Source organism: Sarcophilus harrisii, chromosome 2 (genome assembly GCF_902635505.1).
Source record: "Sarcophilus harrisii chromosome 2, mSarHar1.11, whole genome shotgun sequence".
NCBI lineage: Eukaryota > Metazoa > Chordata > Mammalia > Dasyuromorphia > Dasyuridae > Sarcophilus > Sarcophilus harrisii.
The window spans coordinates 500,522,152-500,538,410 of NC_045427.1; the positions used below are offsets into that span (position 1 = coordinate 500,522,152).

General features: G+C 37.0%; 1 protein-coding gene across 5 annotated transcripts in view; it reads right to left on the reverse strand.

The window, feature by feature from the left end:
* The window catches only part of SHC4 (SHC adaptor protein 4), a 165,524-nt gene that overhangs the window by 111,366 nt on the left and 37,899 nt on the right, over positions 1-16,259 (reverse strand). For all 5 annotated transcript variants that reach the window (XM_031955164.1, XM_031955163.1, XM_031955166.1 and 2 more), the window contains exon 3: positions 13,672-13,742. In XM_031955164.1, coding sequence (XP_031811024.1) covers positions 13,672-13,742 — 71 coding nt within the window. The remainder of the gene's footprint in view (positions 1-13,671; positions 13,743-16,259) is intronic.

Sequence of the window (16,259 nt, forward strand, 5' to 3'; positions counted from 1 at the left end):
AAAATAGCAAAGGTGAATTTTAGGGATGAAGATGTTGGAACCTATACCAGTGGAAAGGCTACTCATGTCGCTCCACTGAAATACATTTTCAAAACCTTTTTCAAAATATCTTTATAATGACAGTGAAAAAATAATTTCTAGTAGATTCTTCAGATGGACCTTGAGGAACCCAAAGCAGACAAAACCTCATTCAAATCATTAAGGAAAACATTTCACTTTCCTAAGGTAAAATACCTATTTCAGTAGATATAAAAGTGAGCTTTTTCATGCCTTTCTATGGGTATATTTGACTTCTATCATACATTTCTCTGTTTTCCCTAGGAAAATACTGTCCAGAAATGGAGCAAATATTCTTCACTGTCATTGGAATGTTTTGTGCTCACTGAATTTCCTCTAGTCACCAAGCTCTTTTCCTGCCAATGAGAGAAGGTTACTTGGGCTATGATTAGTTTTTAATGAACTTCTGTTCCCTCCCATTTATCTCTGTGTTCCCTATGGGAACTTACAAATTGACGGCTTTATTAATTTTTCTAGCAATTTAGTAGAGTGAAGTTAAAACTTGCTGCTCTGTTATTCTCCCAACTTCTTCCTCTTAAAGGCAGACCCAATCTGGGTTAGATTCCCTAGAGGCGCTCAAGAATCAGAGGTTCCTACATAGGCTCCAGATAAACTTAGAATTCTGGCTTTGGGACAGAATTCCCTTTACTTTCTTCCCATGCTTAACATTTTTCTTGGGACCCAAAAGGAAACTCAGAAAGGACTTTAGCTATATATATTTTTTCTTCTGTCAGAAGGTGCCTGAATTTGTGATCAGAGAGGAAAGGGCCAGTTCACCCTGGGAAATGTTAGGCTCAAATAAAATCAAAAGAAAGGTAGAAAGAAGGCAAAATTGAGAAGTATAACTTGAGCTGAGGGAGGCAGCATGGACTAATGTGTAGAGCAGAAAGACCTGGCTTCCAAATAGTCTTCAGTAATAACTAGCCAAGATAATTAGCTTCTCTGAGCCTCAATCTCTCATTTGTAAAATAGAGATAACAAAAAGTTGTTGTAAGGATCAAATAAGGAACCGCATGTAAAGTGTTATGTAAACCTGAAAGCATTTTATAAACTATTATCATTATCTGCAGGCTCAACAGGATTAAGGTGAAAAATCCAATTGATTCCTCAATTGCAAAAGAGACTAAAATTATGCTGTGATTATTAAGTTACAGTCGTTTGAATTCAAGACAACTTTGAAATTTTAATATTGGATATTAAGGTATGAATTAAACTGAGCTTCTCATATATCCTAGTGGAGCCATGGATCTCACCTAACGGGTTCATCAGTCCAGATTCAGAGTATACCTCCTGCCACACACAATGCCCTACCCTAGATGTGGGCTTTCCAGGGCTACTCCACATGCACTTCTGTCAGAACCCATGTGATCTCTGGGGCTTTGGAATCTTCAGTGCTATCCATGATACAAATCTGTACAGCCTTATTTGCCTAAGTGTAGTTGTGTACCACTACAGAAGAGATAAAGAAGCTCATTAAATGGCTCCTCCACAAAGTGGAACTATACTTTAAAAAAAAATTCAAAAAACTTTGCTTTGAGGACTTCGTGTGGTAGAGAATGCCTGTAATCCCTGCTCCTGGAGGCTGAGGTTGGTGGATTGCCTGAGTTTGGGAGTTCTGAGCTGCAGGATCCCTCTAGGAGATACAATGTCCATATTAATTTCAGCATCAGCATGGGGAACCCTTGGGGGGTAAATGTCACCAAGATGCCTAAGAAGGAACTGAGGGAGGAGCTAATCTGGGTCAGAAACAGAGTAGATCAAAGCTCCCATGATGATCAGTAGTGGGTTATCAGTGGCCCCATGATACTTTTACCTTGAGTGAAATTGAGAGACCCAATCTCAAAAGAAAAAAAAGAAGTCTGGAGGTTGAGGAAAATTCCCAGACAGCCTCACAGAATTTTATGAAACCATATCTTTTCATACTTCCAGAAATGATAGTTCAAAAAGAGCATTGAATGGAAAGCAATAGTATCTGTTCAGATTCAGAGCTAGCTACTGATATGACAGTCAAAATGAGAAAGAAAATCCTTTTCTTCTTTGCAATGTTTGCATAAGTTTTGGTAGGACATAATTAGGGTTTTGAAAAAATCCAGCTTTGCCCCTTAAAGGAAATTAAACATCAGATTTCCAGAGTATATATTTAATGCAATGAGCCACTGCTTTGTATTCCTTCCTGATTCTGGGCAGTAAGAAGGGCTGGGAACATGTTGATGCTATCAATACATTGAAGAACTACTCCATTTAATTTTCTCAAAGCATATGTTGCTATTGTTTCTCTCGTATTACTTTCTTGTTTTTAAAAACACTCAATTAATTAATGATTGTCCAAATTAGACTTGTCCAAACTGCTTGACAAGATTAACTGGGATAGAGGCTAGATGAGGTTAGATGTTTAAATAATGAGGCTGGGTTGGTACTGAAAAGAGTGGTAAGAAGGTCAGAAATAGGAACCAGGACCTCTTCTAACAAAGCATGCTAAACCAACAGAGGTTTATCATGGAGTGTTTCCTCTTAAAAGGATGGTCAGCATTCTGGACTTCTGGAGGAAGGAGCTATCTTTAAAGGAGTCTAGTTGGGGGCAGCTAGGTGGCACATTCAATAGAGCACCAGCCCTGAAGTCAGGAGGACCTGAGTTCAAATCTGACCTCAGACACTTAACACTTCCTGGCTGTGTGACCCTGGGCAAGTCATTTAACCCCAAGTGCCTCAGCAAAAAATATGAAGAAAAAGAAGTCTAATTAATAATTATAGTTCTAGATCTGTGACCCAGAAATGTCCCTCAAGTCAGGCCCTACAGTACAGAGCTCCCTCATCCCAATGACCCAGGCTGGGGCCAGCCTGGCCATAACTTGTCTTGAACCTTAGAGGTCTTGTTTCGTTCATTTGGGGCTTGGGGAGGATGACTACCAGGAAGCCATCACTGAAAAGCCCTGACAAAGGTCTGCTCTTCATTTATGTGGATTGTCTGTACCAATTCTCAGATAAACTGGCCACATTGAAGATTTCCAGGTATTCTCTCTAGGTCCTACTGTCAGGCTAGGGCACTGCAAGGAGGATTTTTCAGCTAAGGGTAGGAGATTCTCCCGGAGCATCACCACTACAGTGATGGGCGCAGTGACAGTGGCCAAAAACAGTTTCAACAAGTGGAAACTCATTGTCCAAGAACCTCGTCTGGGGTGTTTAATGAAGTCAGGGAGCAAGAAACTCCTGACACGTTTGGGATCCAACTGGTAAGTAATAATGGTAGAGAGCGCAATTGTGGCCTTGTCTCTGGTCCCGAATCCTTCTCCTCTGGTCTGTTATTAGAATTGGGAAGGGGTACCAGGTTCAAGGGGTCTCTGTTGCCTAGGCTGTTTCAGAAACCACACATAATGGGTATGCACAAAAATAGGAGTAAATAGGATGATGCAAACTGTGGTCTAAAGCCAATAAGAGCTGTCAATCTTAGTGAGTTTAGTGCTGATTTCCTGTCATTGAGAAAAATCCATCAATCAATAAGTATTTAAGAAGTACCTACTATATGCTGGTCACAGTTGCAGGTATTGGGGCTACAAGTATAAAGAATAAAACCATTCCTACTGGCAAGAGGCTTACTTTCTCATGAGGGAGACAAGTAAATATATAAATATATTGCATAAATACAAAGTGAATAAATAAAAATGTACATAAAGTAGTTCAATATAAAGGATTTGGGGAGAGAGGGCCCTAGTAGTTGGAGGAGGAGGGATTGGGAAAGATAGTGCTGGACCTTCATCTAAAAAGGTGAGAACTCTATGAAGCAAAAGTGAGGGGAAAATGAATTTCAAGCATGAGAAATGTGGTGTTGGGTGGTGTTGGATGTGAAGAACAGAAGGAAAAAAAAAGGCCAGCACAGAGTAGGGGAGGGGGAGTACCATCCAATGAGATTGTAATATTTGGTGGCAAGCTTTTACAGGATTTTAAAAGCTAAACAGAGAAACTTATACTTTATCTTAGAGGCAATAAGAAGTCATTAGAATTGATTGAGCAGGAGAGACATGTGATTCGATTTGTGCTAAAGGAAAATTACTTTAGCAGCAATGTGTAGGTGTGATGAGAGACTTGAAGCAGGGATACCAATTAGGAATCTGCTACTATATCTTGGCTGAAAATGATGAAAGTGGTAAGCTGTGTAGATAGAGAAAAAGAAATGGGATATAAGTTATTGTGAAGATTGAAGGAACAAGATTTGGCAACTGACCGTATAAATGGAGTGAGAGAGCATGAAGAGGTAAGGATTATACCCAAATTATGAATCTAGGTGCTTGGAAAGCTAATGCTGCCTTCGACAAAAATAGGGAAGTTTCAAAGAAGGGAGAATTTAGGGAAATAATAAAAGGAATGATAAAGAGTTCAGTTTTAGAGAGAATGAGTTTGAAATATCTCCAGGATATCCAGTTTGAAATACTCAATTGACAACTAGTGGTGTGGGATGGAAGCTTAGGGGAGAGTCTGGGACTAGATATACAGATCTTTGACATAAAGATGAACCCTAAATTCATGAGACTGCTGAAAAAGAGTATAGAGACAAATGTAGGATCCTCTGCTGAAGCTTTATTTTTAAAGAAGAGAGGAGACTTGAACATATTTGAAATGGTAGTGAAGGAACTAGTAGATAGGGAGAAGTTGAAGATTAAAGAAGAGATAGGGAAGATTCGTCTAGTTCAGAAAATCTACCCTTCTTTCCCCTTCTATTCTATCTACCTTTAATCACATGAAACAAAGTTAGCTAGAATAGACTTTAACATAACAAAATATCAAATAAACCCTTCTAAGCTCAATCATTTAACAAATGTTTATTAAATTCCAACTCTGTTATTATGCTAGGCAAAAAGATAAAATTACCTTTCATAATATCCTTTGTAACACTTGACCCCTTTTTTGCATTCTAATAGAGCCCCTCAAAATTGGAAAACCATAAAAACTATCACTATGTGATTAGCATAGATTTTTGAAAAAAGACATGTTAAAACATCTTGCTGAAAAATTCTCAAGACAAGTATAAAGACAGTTTTTAACTAAAAATATCAGATTTCTGTCTTACGTCAAATGACCAAGAAAAGAGGTCTGGGTCTTAGGAACTGAAATAATGAACCAATGAGTAGCAAAGCAGTGAAAGGTAAAAATTATCCATTCAACTTACATATTTTGATTCATGTGTCCCTATATGTGTTTTGTATATTTAAGATCGAAGATTTAAAATTTTGTGTACTGTATACTTAACATCAAAGATTTAAAATTTAAAGGAATCATATGGGATCATGGATTTAGCTTTGGAAAGGATCTTAAGGAACCATCTAACCCAATATTCCCATTTTACAAAAGAGGAAGCTGAGGTCTAAAGAGATTAAATGATTTGTCCAAGATGACACAGTAAGTATCAGAGGTGGAATTTAAATCAAGATCTTTTGGTTCCAAAACCATTGCATTGTTCAATAATTTCAATCTTCCTCATTTTATAGATAAAGAAATCCATATTGGTTAAATGACTTCCAAAGGGTCATACATAACAAATATACAAGAGAAAACTTCTGTGATGCTTAAATGTGGCCAATCCTATCCACCATGACCTACTCTGACCTATCATGAGCTAGAACAGGAACATGTTCATATATTATATACCTCCTTTCATCCAATTTGCCTGTAGATAAGCATACCCATCTGAGCCCAGACATACATTAATAAACAAATGCACATCCTCGTACACAGTCATTGGTTAATTTAAAGACAGGTTATCCAAATTCAAAATGAACAGGAGTTGCAGTGGGGGTTATAAAAATATTCAGATATTTAATCTTTAATTATAGGGATAAGGACCAGATTTATGATTTCAATGGGAAAGGGAGCTCTTGGGAAGGAAAACCCCTTGACTCAGCACTTTCTTTACAACCTAAAGTCTTAGAGAGCTGCCAGGAGCTCTCAGACATTGAGTGTCTTGCTCTAGGTCACATTGCCGACAGGTGTCAGAAATAGGATGTGAACCCAGTTTGTCTTGATTCCCAGCATGACTCTCTGAACAGTACCCCTTAGTCCTATTGCTTCTATAATTATGTATTTATCCATTTCAAAATACTTTTCCCAAATAAAAATTTGAAGTTTTGGTAAATATCTGGAAATTCACAGATTCTTATATAAATATCCTGTAGTTCATGTACTCCTGTAACTGTTTTGCAGGTGAGGGCTACACACACACACACACACACACACACACACACACAAGCATGTATTCATCTCCAAAGAACTCTCCTTAATGTCTTACTGAAGCCAAAGAATTAAAATTTCAAGATAGCGAATTAAATTTGCAGAGTCATTGCTAAGGAGCAATAACATTACAAACAGGAAATTAGTCCAATTACAATATCCTCTGAATTATGATCTCTGCTTCTTTGCCTCTTTACCTCATACCCAAATAACCAAAACAGACTGCTTACTGTCCATAGCAGCAGAGTGAGAAAAGCACAGTGCTCTCTCTCTGACTCTTGTCTCTTTCTGTCTCTGTCTCTGTCTCTGTCTCTCTCTCTGTCTCTGTCTCTGTCTCTCTGTCTGTCGCTGTCTGTCTCTCTCTTGACTCTTTTGAAAAAGAAAGATAAATAGGTTACCATATGCAGGCTCTTATGTTAAGCAAGACAGGATGAATCCAATGCCCTATCTTAATAGGGAATAATCCTAGACCATTATCTAACAGATCCCAATTTTACTTTATAGAAGTAGGAATCTGCAATTTCATGAATAAGGCAAACTTGATTAATGCTAGGCTACTAGTGCCCGGCAGTCCCCATAGCTCCAGCAGAAGTTCTGGTTTGTGACTGGTTTCTCCAAGGTTTGGTCAATCCAACTATCAGCTTGTCTATTTTGATTACTGAGTATATATTAAAAATTTTAAGCAATTTTGAGAGGAAGTGGACAGATTAATATGAGAGTGATTAGGGGTCCCCTTGCACCAACAATATACAGAATATCTTGAAAGGATTACTTTCTGTTTTTAATAATGATTTTAGAAAATAAGTTTTATTGATACCTTTTGTTATTACATCAGTGTCATCTTGAAAAATATTGTTTCTTTATCTTCCTCTAAATTAAACCTTCATTTGTGATAAGGAAAAACAATCAAGCAAAAAAATCTAATAAGGTGGCTGGTCTGACAATGTATATTAAATTCTGGTGATGATATATATAATATTTTCTTCCAAAAGCCCATAAGCTCTTTGAGGGCAAAGGCCACTTATTTTTCATTTTTTGTCTCTCTAAAACCTACATAGCTCCTGGAATACAGTATGTACTTAATAAGTGATCTTCCCAAAGTGCAGGTTTAACCATGGCACCCTCCCATTTTTCTGTTTGATAACCTCCATTGGCTGTGGCTACCTATCACTCCCAGGGTTAAACCAAAAATCCTGTTTGGCTTATAATACCCTTCAAAACTTGGCCCCTCCCCACATTTCCTGTCTTGGACCCCTACCCCTTACTCTCCAGCCCCACCACCACCACCACATATTCTAAAATCTAGTAACACTGGTCTTCTTGCTAACCTCCACCTCCCAATGCCAAACACATCCCCCCATGCCTGGGATTACTCTTGTCCCTGACTTCCTTCAGGTCCTAGCTAGAATCCCATCTTGTACAAGAAGCCCTTCCTCACACTCTCTGCTGATCACCTCTCATCTGTCCTGTTTGTAAAGTGTTGTTTTAAAATTGTCGTCCTATTGATTCATTGTTGGTGGAGTTGTGAACGAATCCAACCATTTTGGAGAGTAGTTTGGAACTATGCTCAAAAAGTTATCAAACTGTGCATACCCTTTGATCCAGCAGTGTTACTACTGGGATTATATCCCAAAGAGATTATAAAGAAGGGAAAGGGACCTGTATGTGCACAAATGTTTGTGGCAGCCCTTTTTGTAGTGGCTAGAAACTGGAAACTGAATGGATGTCCATCAGTTGGAGAATGGCTGAATAAATTGTGGTATATGAAAATTATGGAATATTACTGTTCTGTAAGAAATGACCAACAGGATGATTTCAGAAAGGCCTGGAGAGACTTACACGAACTGATGCTGAGTGAAATGAGCAGGACCAGGAGATCATTATATACTTCAACAACAATACTAGATGATGACCAGTTCTGATGGATCAGGCCATCCTCAGCAACGAGATCAACCAAATCATTTCTAATGGAGCAGTAATGAACTGAACTAGCTATACCCAGAAAAAGAACTCTGGGAGATGACTAAAAACCATTACATTGAATTCCCAATCCCTATATTTATGCACACCTGCATTTTTGATTTCCTTCACAAGCTAATTGTACAATATTTCAGAGTCTGATTCTTTTTGTACAGCAAAATAACGTTTTGGTCATGTATACTTATTGTGTATCTAATTTATATTTTAATATATTTAACATCTACTGGTCATCCTGCCATCTAGGGGGGGGGGGGGGGGGGTAAGAGGTGAAAAATTGGAACAAGAGGTTTGGCAATTGTTAATGCTGTAAAGTTACCCATGTATATATCCTGTAAATAAAAGGCTATTAAATAAAAATAAAATAAAATAAAAAAAAAATAAAATAAAATTGTCGTCCTATTGGACCACGAGCTCCTTGAGAAGAGAAATTGTCCTTTGCCTTTTCTTGTAACTCCACAGTGCCTGGCACATCATAGATGCTTAATAAATGTTGACTGAGTGATAGGGAAGCATTTCTCATGACAACCAAGTTAGGGGTCCAAGCTTGACCCAGCCAAGTTTTTTGAGCCAAAGGCTAACACTGCCTTCCTCTTGCGTTTCTTAGACCTAAGGCACATCAGCTGGCTTGTGCTGTTCTACCACCACTGAGAAAGGTATATTTTTCCCCATCTGGACACAGAGTTAAGAGGTACAAAAGCTTCTTTTAGCTTTTTGCTAGAACAACATTCAGTCCAGTCCTCTCAGGGAAATGAAGCTCTTGCTTCAGGGAACTCCATTTCTTTTTGATCACTCATTCTCAGCAGCCAATTTTTGTTTTATTTTCAGATGTAGAGCCGTAGAGGTGGAAAGAGTACTGGTCTGAAGGACAACACAGTTTGGATTGGAATCTTGCCTCTGGTACTTCCAGGCAATGGGACTTGGGGCTTCTAGCCCATCTTGCCTCTCTGCTTCTATTTCCCTCTTAAAAATGAGGCCATTAGAACCTACAAAAGCTACCTCACTGGAAATTCTCCCAACATTCCTCTCCAAACAGCCTTAAAATAACACTTCAAATTGAATTTTAAAGCAGCAAAGCCAACCAAAGGTCAGGGTGGGACATTTTTCTAACCTGGGACAATTTAGGACGTTGGCAGGAGGGGTGAGACCTGGGTGGATAGAACCAGCAGCAGATTTTGGAAGCGACTGTGGCAGCTCCCAGAGCTCCCAGCCAGAGACATAAGGAGGTTTGACAGTGCTCAGAAAGGAGCTATGAGGGACCCTTTACTAGAACTGGGTATCACTGGAAATTTTGGGCAACTCTATTACCCGGGATGGTTCTGGGTCACAGTTCTAGCGCAGAGAAGAGTGTGTATGGCTGGTTACATGGGAGCAGGAGCCCAGGTCTCAATTCCAAGGCAGAGAGGAACACTAGCACTTATAGCCACAGGAGACCAGGGTGCCGAATTAAAGCTCCAAGGCCAAGAAGACCGCTGTGTTTGCAAATATAGGAGAATGAGGGTCTTCTTAGGGGAAGACCAGAGTATCCACTAGGAGAGCAGTGATTGCATCTCTGTGTAGGTAACACCACCTTGGAGCTCCAAAAACTTGCAGACCTCCACAACTAGCTCTGTTTTTTTTTTTTTTTTTTCAATCAGGAATACTTGGGAGTCCTCTCTTTCATTAAAAATCTATTTTCTTCCCTGAAGGATTACATTCAATTCTGCTGGAATTTTTGGTTGTAATGCCTAGCTTCTTTACCTTTTAAAATATCATATTCTAAATCCTCTGATCTTTTACCATGGAAGCTTTAGATCTTGGAATCCTGACTCTATAATATTTGAATTTTTTTTCTTGTTTCTCATAGTATTTTGTCCAGAGCTCCTAGGAACTCTGGAATTTGACTATAATTTCCTTAGGAGTTTTCATTTGGGGATATTTTTCAGGAGGTGATCAGAGGATTTTTTCCATTTCTTCTGGATCTAAGATATCAGGCAGTGCTCCTCAATAATTTCTTGAACTATGATGTCTAGACTTTTTTTTTTTATTATGGCTTTTAGGGAGTCAAATAATATTTAAATTATCTCTTCTCAATCTATTTTCTAGGTCACTTCATTTTCCAATGAGACTTCACATTTTTCTCTATGTTTTCATTTGTTTGACTTTGTTTTATTGTTTCTTGATGTCTCATAAAGTCATGAGCCTCCATTTGTCCAATTCTAATTTTTTTTAAATTTCTTGTCAATGAGCCTTTGTATCTTTTTTCATTTGATCAGTTATGATTTTTAAGAAGCTTTTTTTTTTCAATGAATTTTTGTGGCTCTTTTTACCCTTAGATCAATTTTGTTTTTTAAAGTGTTAGTCTTTTCAGTGTTTTTTTGTGCTTCTTTTACCAATTTATTAGCTGCATAATTTAAAGCAAGTTAATTTACCTTTGTTAAGCTCAGTTTCCTAATCTGTAAAGTAGATAATAATAATAATACCTTACATTAGATGATGAATTGAGTCTTTAAAAGAATGTGGAAAAATGTTTGAAAATCATTAAATGTTTAATGGGATATATTTGCTTTAAAAATAGATAATACTGGGGCATCTAGGTAGTGCAGTAGATGGAGCACCAGCCTGCAGTCAGGAGGACCTGAATTCAAATCTGATCTCAGACACTTAACACTTCCTAGCTGTGTGACACTGGGCTAGTCATTTAACCCCAATTGCCTCAGCAAAAAGCAAAAAGCCAAAAAAACAAAAACAAAAACAAAGATAATACTGATGACTTACTGTTGGGAGAAAAAGTAACAACGTCTCTTTAAGTTATTCTTATCTATGAAGTTCCTTGGGACTTTTTGCTTGGGCACAGTCATATGATTTGATCAGTCTTTCTGACAATGTGTTATAAAATCCTAAAATATTGAAGTTGGAGAAACTAGGATAACATCCAGAAAAGAGAGGAAATTTATAAGTTTCCTTATAGCAAAGGGCAAGTTTCATCTGAAATTATTTGACTATCCCTGATGAAAATGATGAAATCATATATGCTAATGAGTAGTATGTATTGAATCTTTAAGCCAATTTAATAACAATAGATTTTAGATTCAAAGATTTTATTTTGTGCTACAAATTAATAGGCAATCTGTTAGTCTGTAGACTTAGAATAGGCAGATTTTTTTAGAAATTTGGAGTCAACTATCATGTATTTGCTGCATATATAAGACTCCAGAATGTGATTATTCTTAATTTATAAATAAATGACAAATGAAATGTCCTTATGTATGCTCCTTGTTAACTATTATTGAAACATAAGCAAAAATAATTATAACCTGAGCTGAAGCTGTAATTAATGAAATTTTACTTTTTGAGGTAAAATCTTATGAGACTATAATCTGATACTATTCTAAATTTTGATTTCAAGTATGATTGTCCGAATTGTTGTAAAGCATTTGCTGTCCAAAGGGAGTGTGGTCTGAGAACTGCTACAGATGGATATCTGAAAATAGGAAAACTTGAGGAGACAATCTTGTGAAAGTAGGAGCCTCTTGACTCAGTTTCCCTATGGTGCAATTTCTTTTCCAAGCAGGAAATGTCCTCATCTGGTTAATTCTGAGCAGGAATATGAGGCCCTGTGAATATTATGGAATTTGCTGTTTACTATGACTCTTGCCTGGAATCGAGCAGAGTTTTAAAGGAGTTTATCCTCTGTTTTAATTTATGTCAGATCATGTCAGATTATGATTGTCGCCTGAAGGGAAAGACTTGATATTGTTGTAATCATGTCCCTCTTTTTCCTTTCATAACACATTTCTATAACCAGGGCAAATAAACAGTGGAAATTTGTCACTGCAGTGCTAACTCTTTATTTTTTTTTTTTTATTTAATAGCCTTTTATTTACAGGTTATATGTATGAGTAACTTTACAGCATTAACAATTGCCAAACCTCTTGTTCCAATTTTTCACCTCTTACCCCCACCCCCTGCCCCAGATGGCAGGATGACCAGTAGATGTTAAATATATTAAAATATAAATTAGATACACAATAAATATACATGACCAAACTGTTATTTTGCTGTACAAAAAGAATCAGACTCTGAAATATTGTACAATTAGCTTGTGAAGGAAATAAAAAATGCAGGTGGGCATAAATATAGGGATTGGGAATTCAATGTAATGGTTTTTAGTCATCACCCAGAGTTCTTTCTCTGGGCGTAGCTGGTTCAATTCATTACTGCTCCACTGGAAATGATTTGGTTGATCTCATTAGTGCTAACTCTTTAACTAGTAGATTAATACTGTAAAATCTTATTGCTTTACTATGAATCCATGGTCAACTCCATATCCTAAGCAACTAAGTAAATTAATTCTTAGGCTTGCAATCCCCTTGCCAATAGTTATATATTCATGTATAAGATTAGGTATCCTTAAAGTACCTCATTCCTTCAAGATGATATGAAGATGATATATATATGCATATATATATCCTAAAAAGAAGAGGATAAAACAAAAATGTAAAAGCTGTTATAAAATTTAATGGTTTGTGGTAGACTGAAAAAGCAACAAGTTTTGTCTGTTAGAATTATAAGAGTTAGGATATATGAATGTGTGTGTGTGTGCGTGTGTTCATTTGGCTTCCAAATGTGTCTGATGGGAAATATAGACTTGAATATGTTTTAATAATAAGTTTCCAAACTTAGATTAGATTTTTTACATATAAATTGCATTAATAATTTTAAGAATTATAAATTAAATCATATCCTTCACCAACTTGAAGTCCCTATCTGATAATATTAAGCAAAGGGAGGGCTAGTTTTCCAAATAAGATGTTCTTCCTTTAGTCTCTGGATAGCACAGAGCTTGAGTAAAGATAGAAAGAGCAAGTAGTATATAAAAAACTGAAATTCTCTGAAGTTTCAGGTGAATTGTTGGTTCCTAATTTGTTCTTCTTCTAACTTTCATGTCAATAGGATTAGATCCATACAATTAACTTAATTCTTACCATATGAACTAATTATTGGAAAAGCAAATTTGGGAAGTTGCACTACATTATACTGAGTCTTGTTACTAGCAGATTTTAGCAGAATTACCTAGAAACCTTTGCAAGTGACTTGGAAACACAGAAGCAGAACTACTAGAAGGAGACTATTCCAGAATGTCCAACAAAGATGTTCCAGGGAGCAGACACTGGACACCTAAGACTCAAGCTGAAATGTGATAATTGAATGAGCACTGGGAGTGGGTTACCAGGTTATAAGAAAACTTGAGGTTATTGCTCTCTTCAACTAAGTTTGTTAAATATTTAACTAGGATACCTTCCCCCAAATCTCCGAAAACCCACAAAGGAACTAGAAGCAAAAAGTAATAACTTATTCCCTGTAAAGATGCTCAGCCAAAAGCAATTTTAAGTTTCAACTATGGCAATAAGGTTCGTTGCCATGCCATGGTCTTACCTTGTAACTTGGGTTCTCATGCCAAAATCCAAGGATCTCATCGACTGCAGCACTTCAACACAGCCTATGTACTGGAGTAAGGGGAAAAAAAAACACATGTAGGGAAAAAAAGCCAAACCCATAGAAGATGTAGAACATCACACAAAGAATATACCCTTCACCTTGGCATTCCCACATTGAAGATATTAGAAATTATCTACTTCAAATCACCAAACCAGCTCCTGCTGGCTTTTCCTGGGTTACACATTTGAATATTAGTTCTGGGCATCTGAATATCAAGGGAAACTTGTGATCATTAAGATTCTGGGTAAAAATACACAAATTTACCTGCCCTCTGGATAGCCAGAGCTATCAGAACTGAATTCTCCCTCTGCTAAGTCATTGAGGGTTTTTAGGGGAAGGCTATTATCTTCTTACATGGTTAGAAACCAGGTGACTAACCCCTCAAATCTAAGTATTGGGATGGTTAAACACAATGACGAAGGCTGTGCCTTTTTTAAAATTCTTTTCAGTGTCTTGAGCATAACTGGTTTTTATTAAATATTTATTGTGGAAACAAGAGGAAGCCAGGGGAAAATACTCAGCGTATTTTGTCCCATTCTGACATAAGGTTTCCTAAGCTGTGGGACTCTTGGTTCTATCTTCCCTCTCCCTTTTGTCCACTATAATTTAGTAGATAAATCCTAGGAAGCTGCTTGTGGTACCAAGAGTTTCAGGGAAGGTTACTGAGATAGTAAATTGGAAGGACAAGATGCAGCCTAGACCTCTTCTGACCTAGCACTTTGGATAATTCAGCTCAAGAAGCAATTAAACCTAGTAGTTGCAAAACACTGGTGTAAGACAGGGGAGATACAAAGAAAAAAGGAAAAACCCCTCTCCTTAAGGACTTTACATTCTACCAGAGACAGTCAGGTAAGGAAGTGTAATACAGAAGTGTCAAACTCATGGCTCAAACTAGATTAAAATATAATTGGGAAATGCTTCACAAAATAAAAATACAACACAATACAATGAAGACAATGCTAATTTGTGATTTTCTAAGTCAATATGCCACCTATAAAGAATTTTTTGTATTTGAGTATAATACCACTAGTGCTGTTCAAAATGCAGATATTTACTAACGTGTTTAATCTGGGCAGGTCACTTATTCTCTTGTAGGTGACATGCTGAATTCTGACCTGGGTCCTAGGCTAGCTTATAAAAATTACTAACATAATCATTTTCTAAAATCATTAATATAATTATATTTAGACTTGTTGGGCTCACAGGAGGACCACTTGCCCAGTAAACTATTCCTTGAACCCAGGTAACAAAGTTGCTGTTTTGACTAATTTTATTTTTAACAGATTCTGTGGCTAAGCTACTATCTGAAAAAGATTCTGTTTTTAGGAGACAGTATTTCTAATATGACTTAGAACCAAAATTATGGTATATAAGTTTCTTCTCCCTAACCCTAATTGCCAATTGGTTACCCACGCTTTTTAGCACACCCACTTTTATGAAATAAAAGTTTGATTTAAAGAGAATCCTGTGTGAGTATTATACTTGATTCAGAACCAAAAATTTTCCCACAGTTCTCTCAGACTCAGTTTCCTTATCTGTAAAATAGTGATAATAACATCTATTTCACAGAGTGAATTTAATAACAATAGGATAATAGATTTGGAGCTGGAAGAGACCTTGGACATTAACAAGTCCACATTCCCACCCTTCACTTTAATTTGGGCGATTAGGTAGTACAGTAGCTAGAGCACTAGATTGGGTATCCGGAAGGCCTGAGTTTGAATCCTGCCTCAGACACTTAATAGTCATTTGACTTTGTATAGATCACTTCCTCATTCTGTCTCAGTTTCCTTATGTAAAATGAAGAGATTGAACTTGAAGGCCCCTAATATCCTTTCCATTTCCAAATCTGTTTTTTTCTCTCTACTCTATTCAACTATCCTACCATCTAGTCGCATATTCCTGAGAATTGCAGAATTATTGAAAGGGACAACTTTAATCTATCTTCTTTACCAACGATGAAACAAAAGACCAGAGAAACGACTCTCTCCAGTTTATGCAGCTGCTTCAAGGTTAAGTGGCTGTGTAATTTCTATTTTTACTACCTAAATCCAAAAACTTGGTGGCAAGGTAGAAAAAAGGATTTGGATTAGGGATGGTATGCATAGAGGAAGCTTTTTATTTAGGCAAAAATCTTATAAAGTCAAGCAAAAAATTCTCAAGAAAAGTGGATCCCCCAGATTGCTCCCAGCTGTATGCTGGAACTAGGCAGGTGAGCTGATTGTTAAATTTTTCAGTGTGAACATTTACATTTTGGAAATCAACAAACACAACAACTCAAGGATTGAATTATGGTATTGTGGATTGTCTAGATTTAAGAAAGTAATGGAGAACAAGTGAATCATGCAGATTAAAATTAAAGCACGTTATGATACTTTTTTTGTGGGTTGGGGGACAAGCTGATTTGTTAACCATTTACCAGCACACCCCTGCTCTAAACCTATGGTTAGTTCTACATGAAAGAGTATTTTTCTTCTTCCTTCAGTTTATTTAGGCATACTTGGAGTTCTCTTTCAATATAGCGC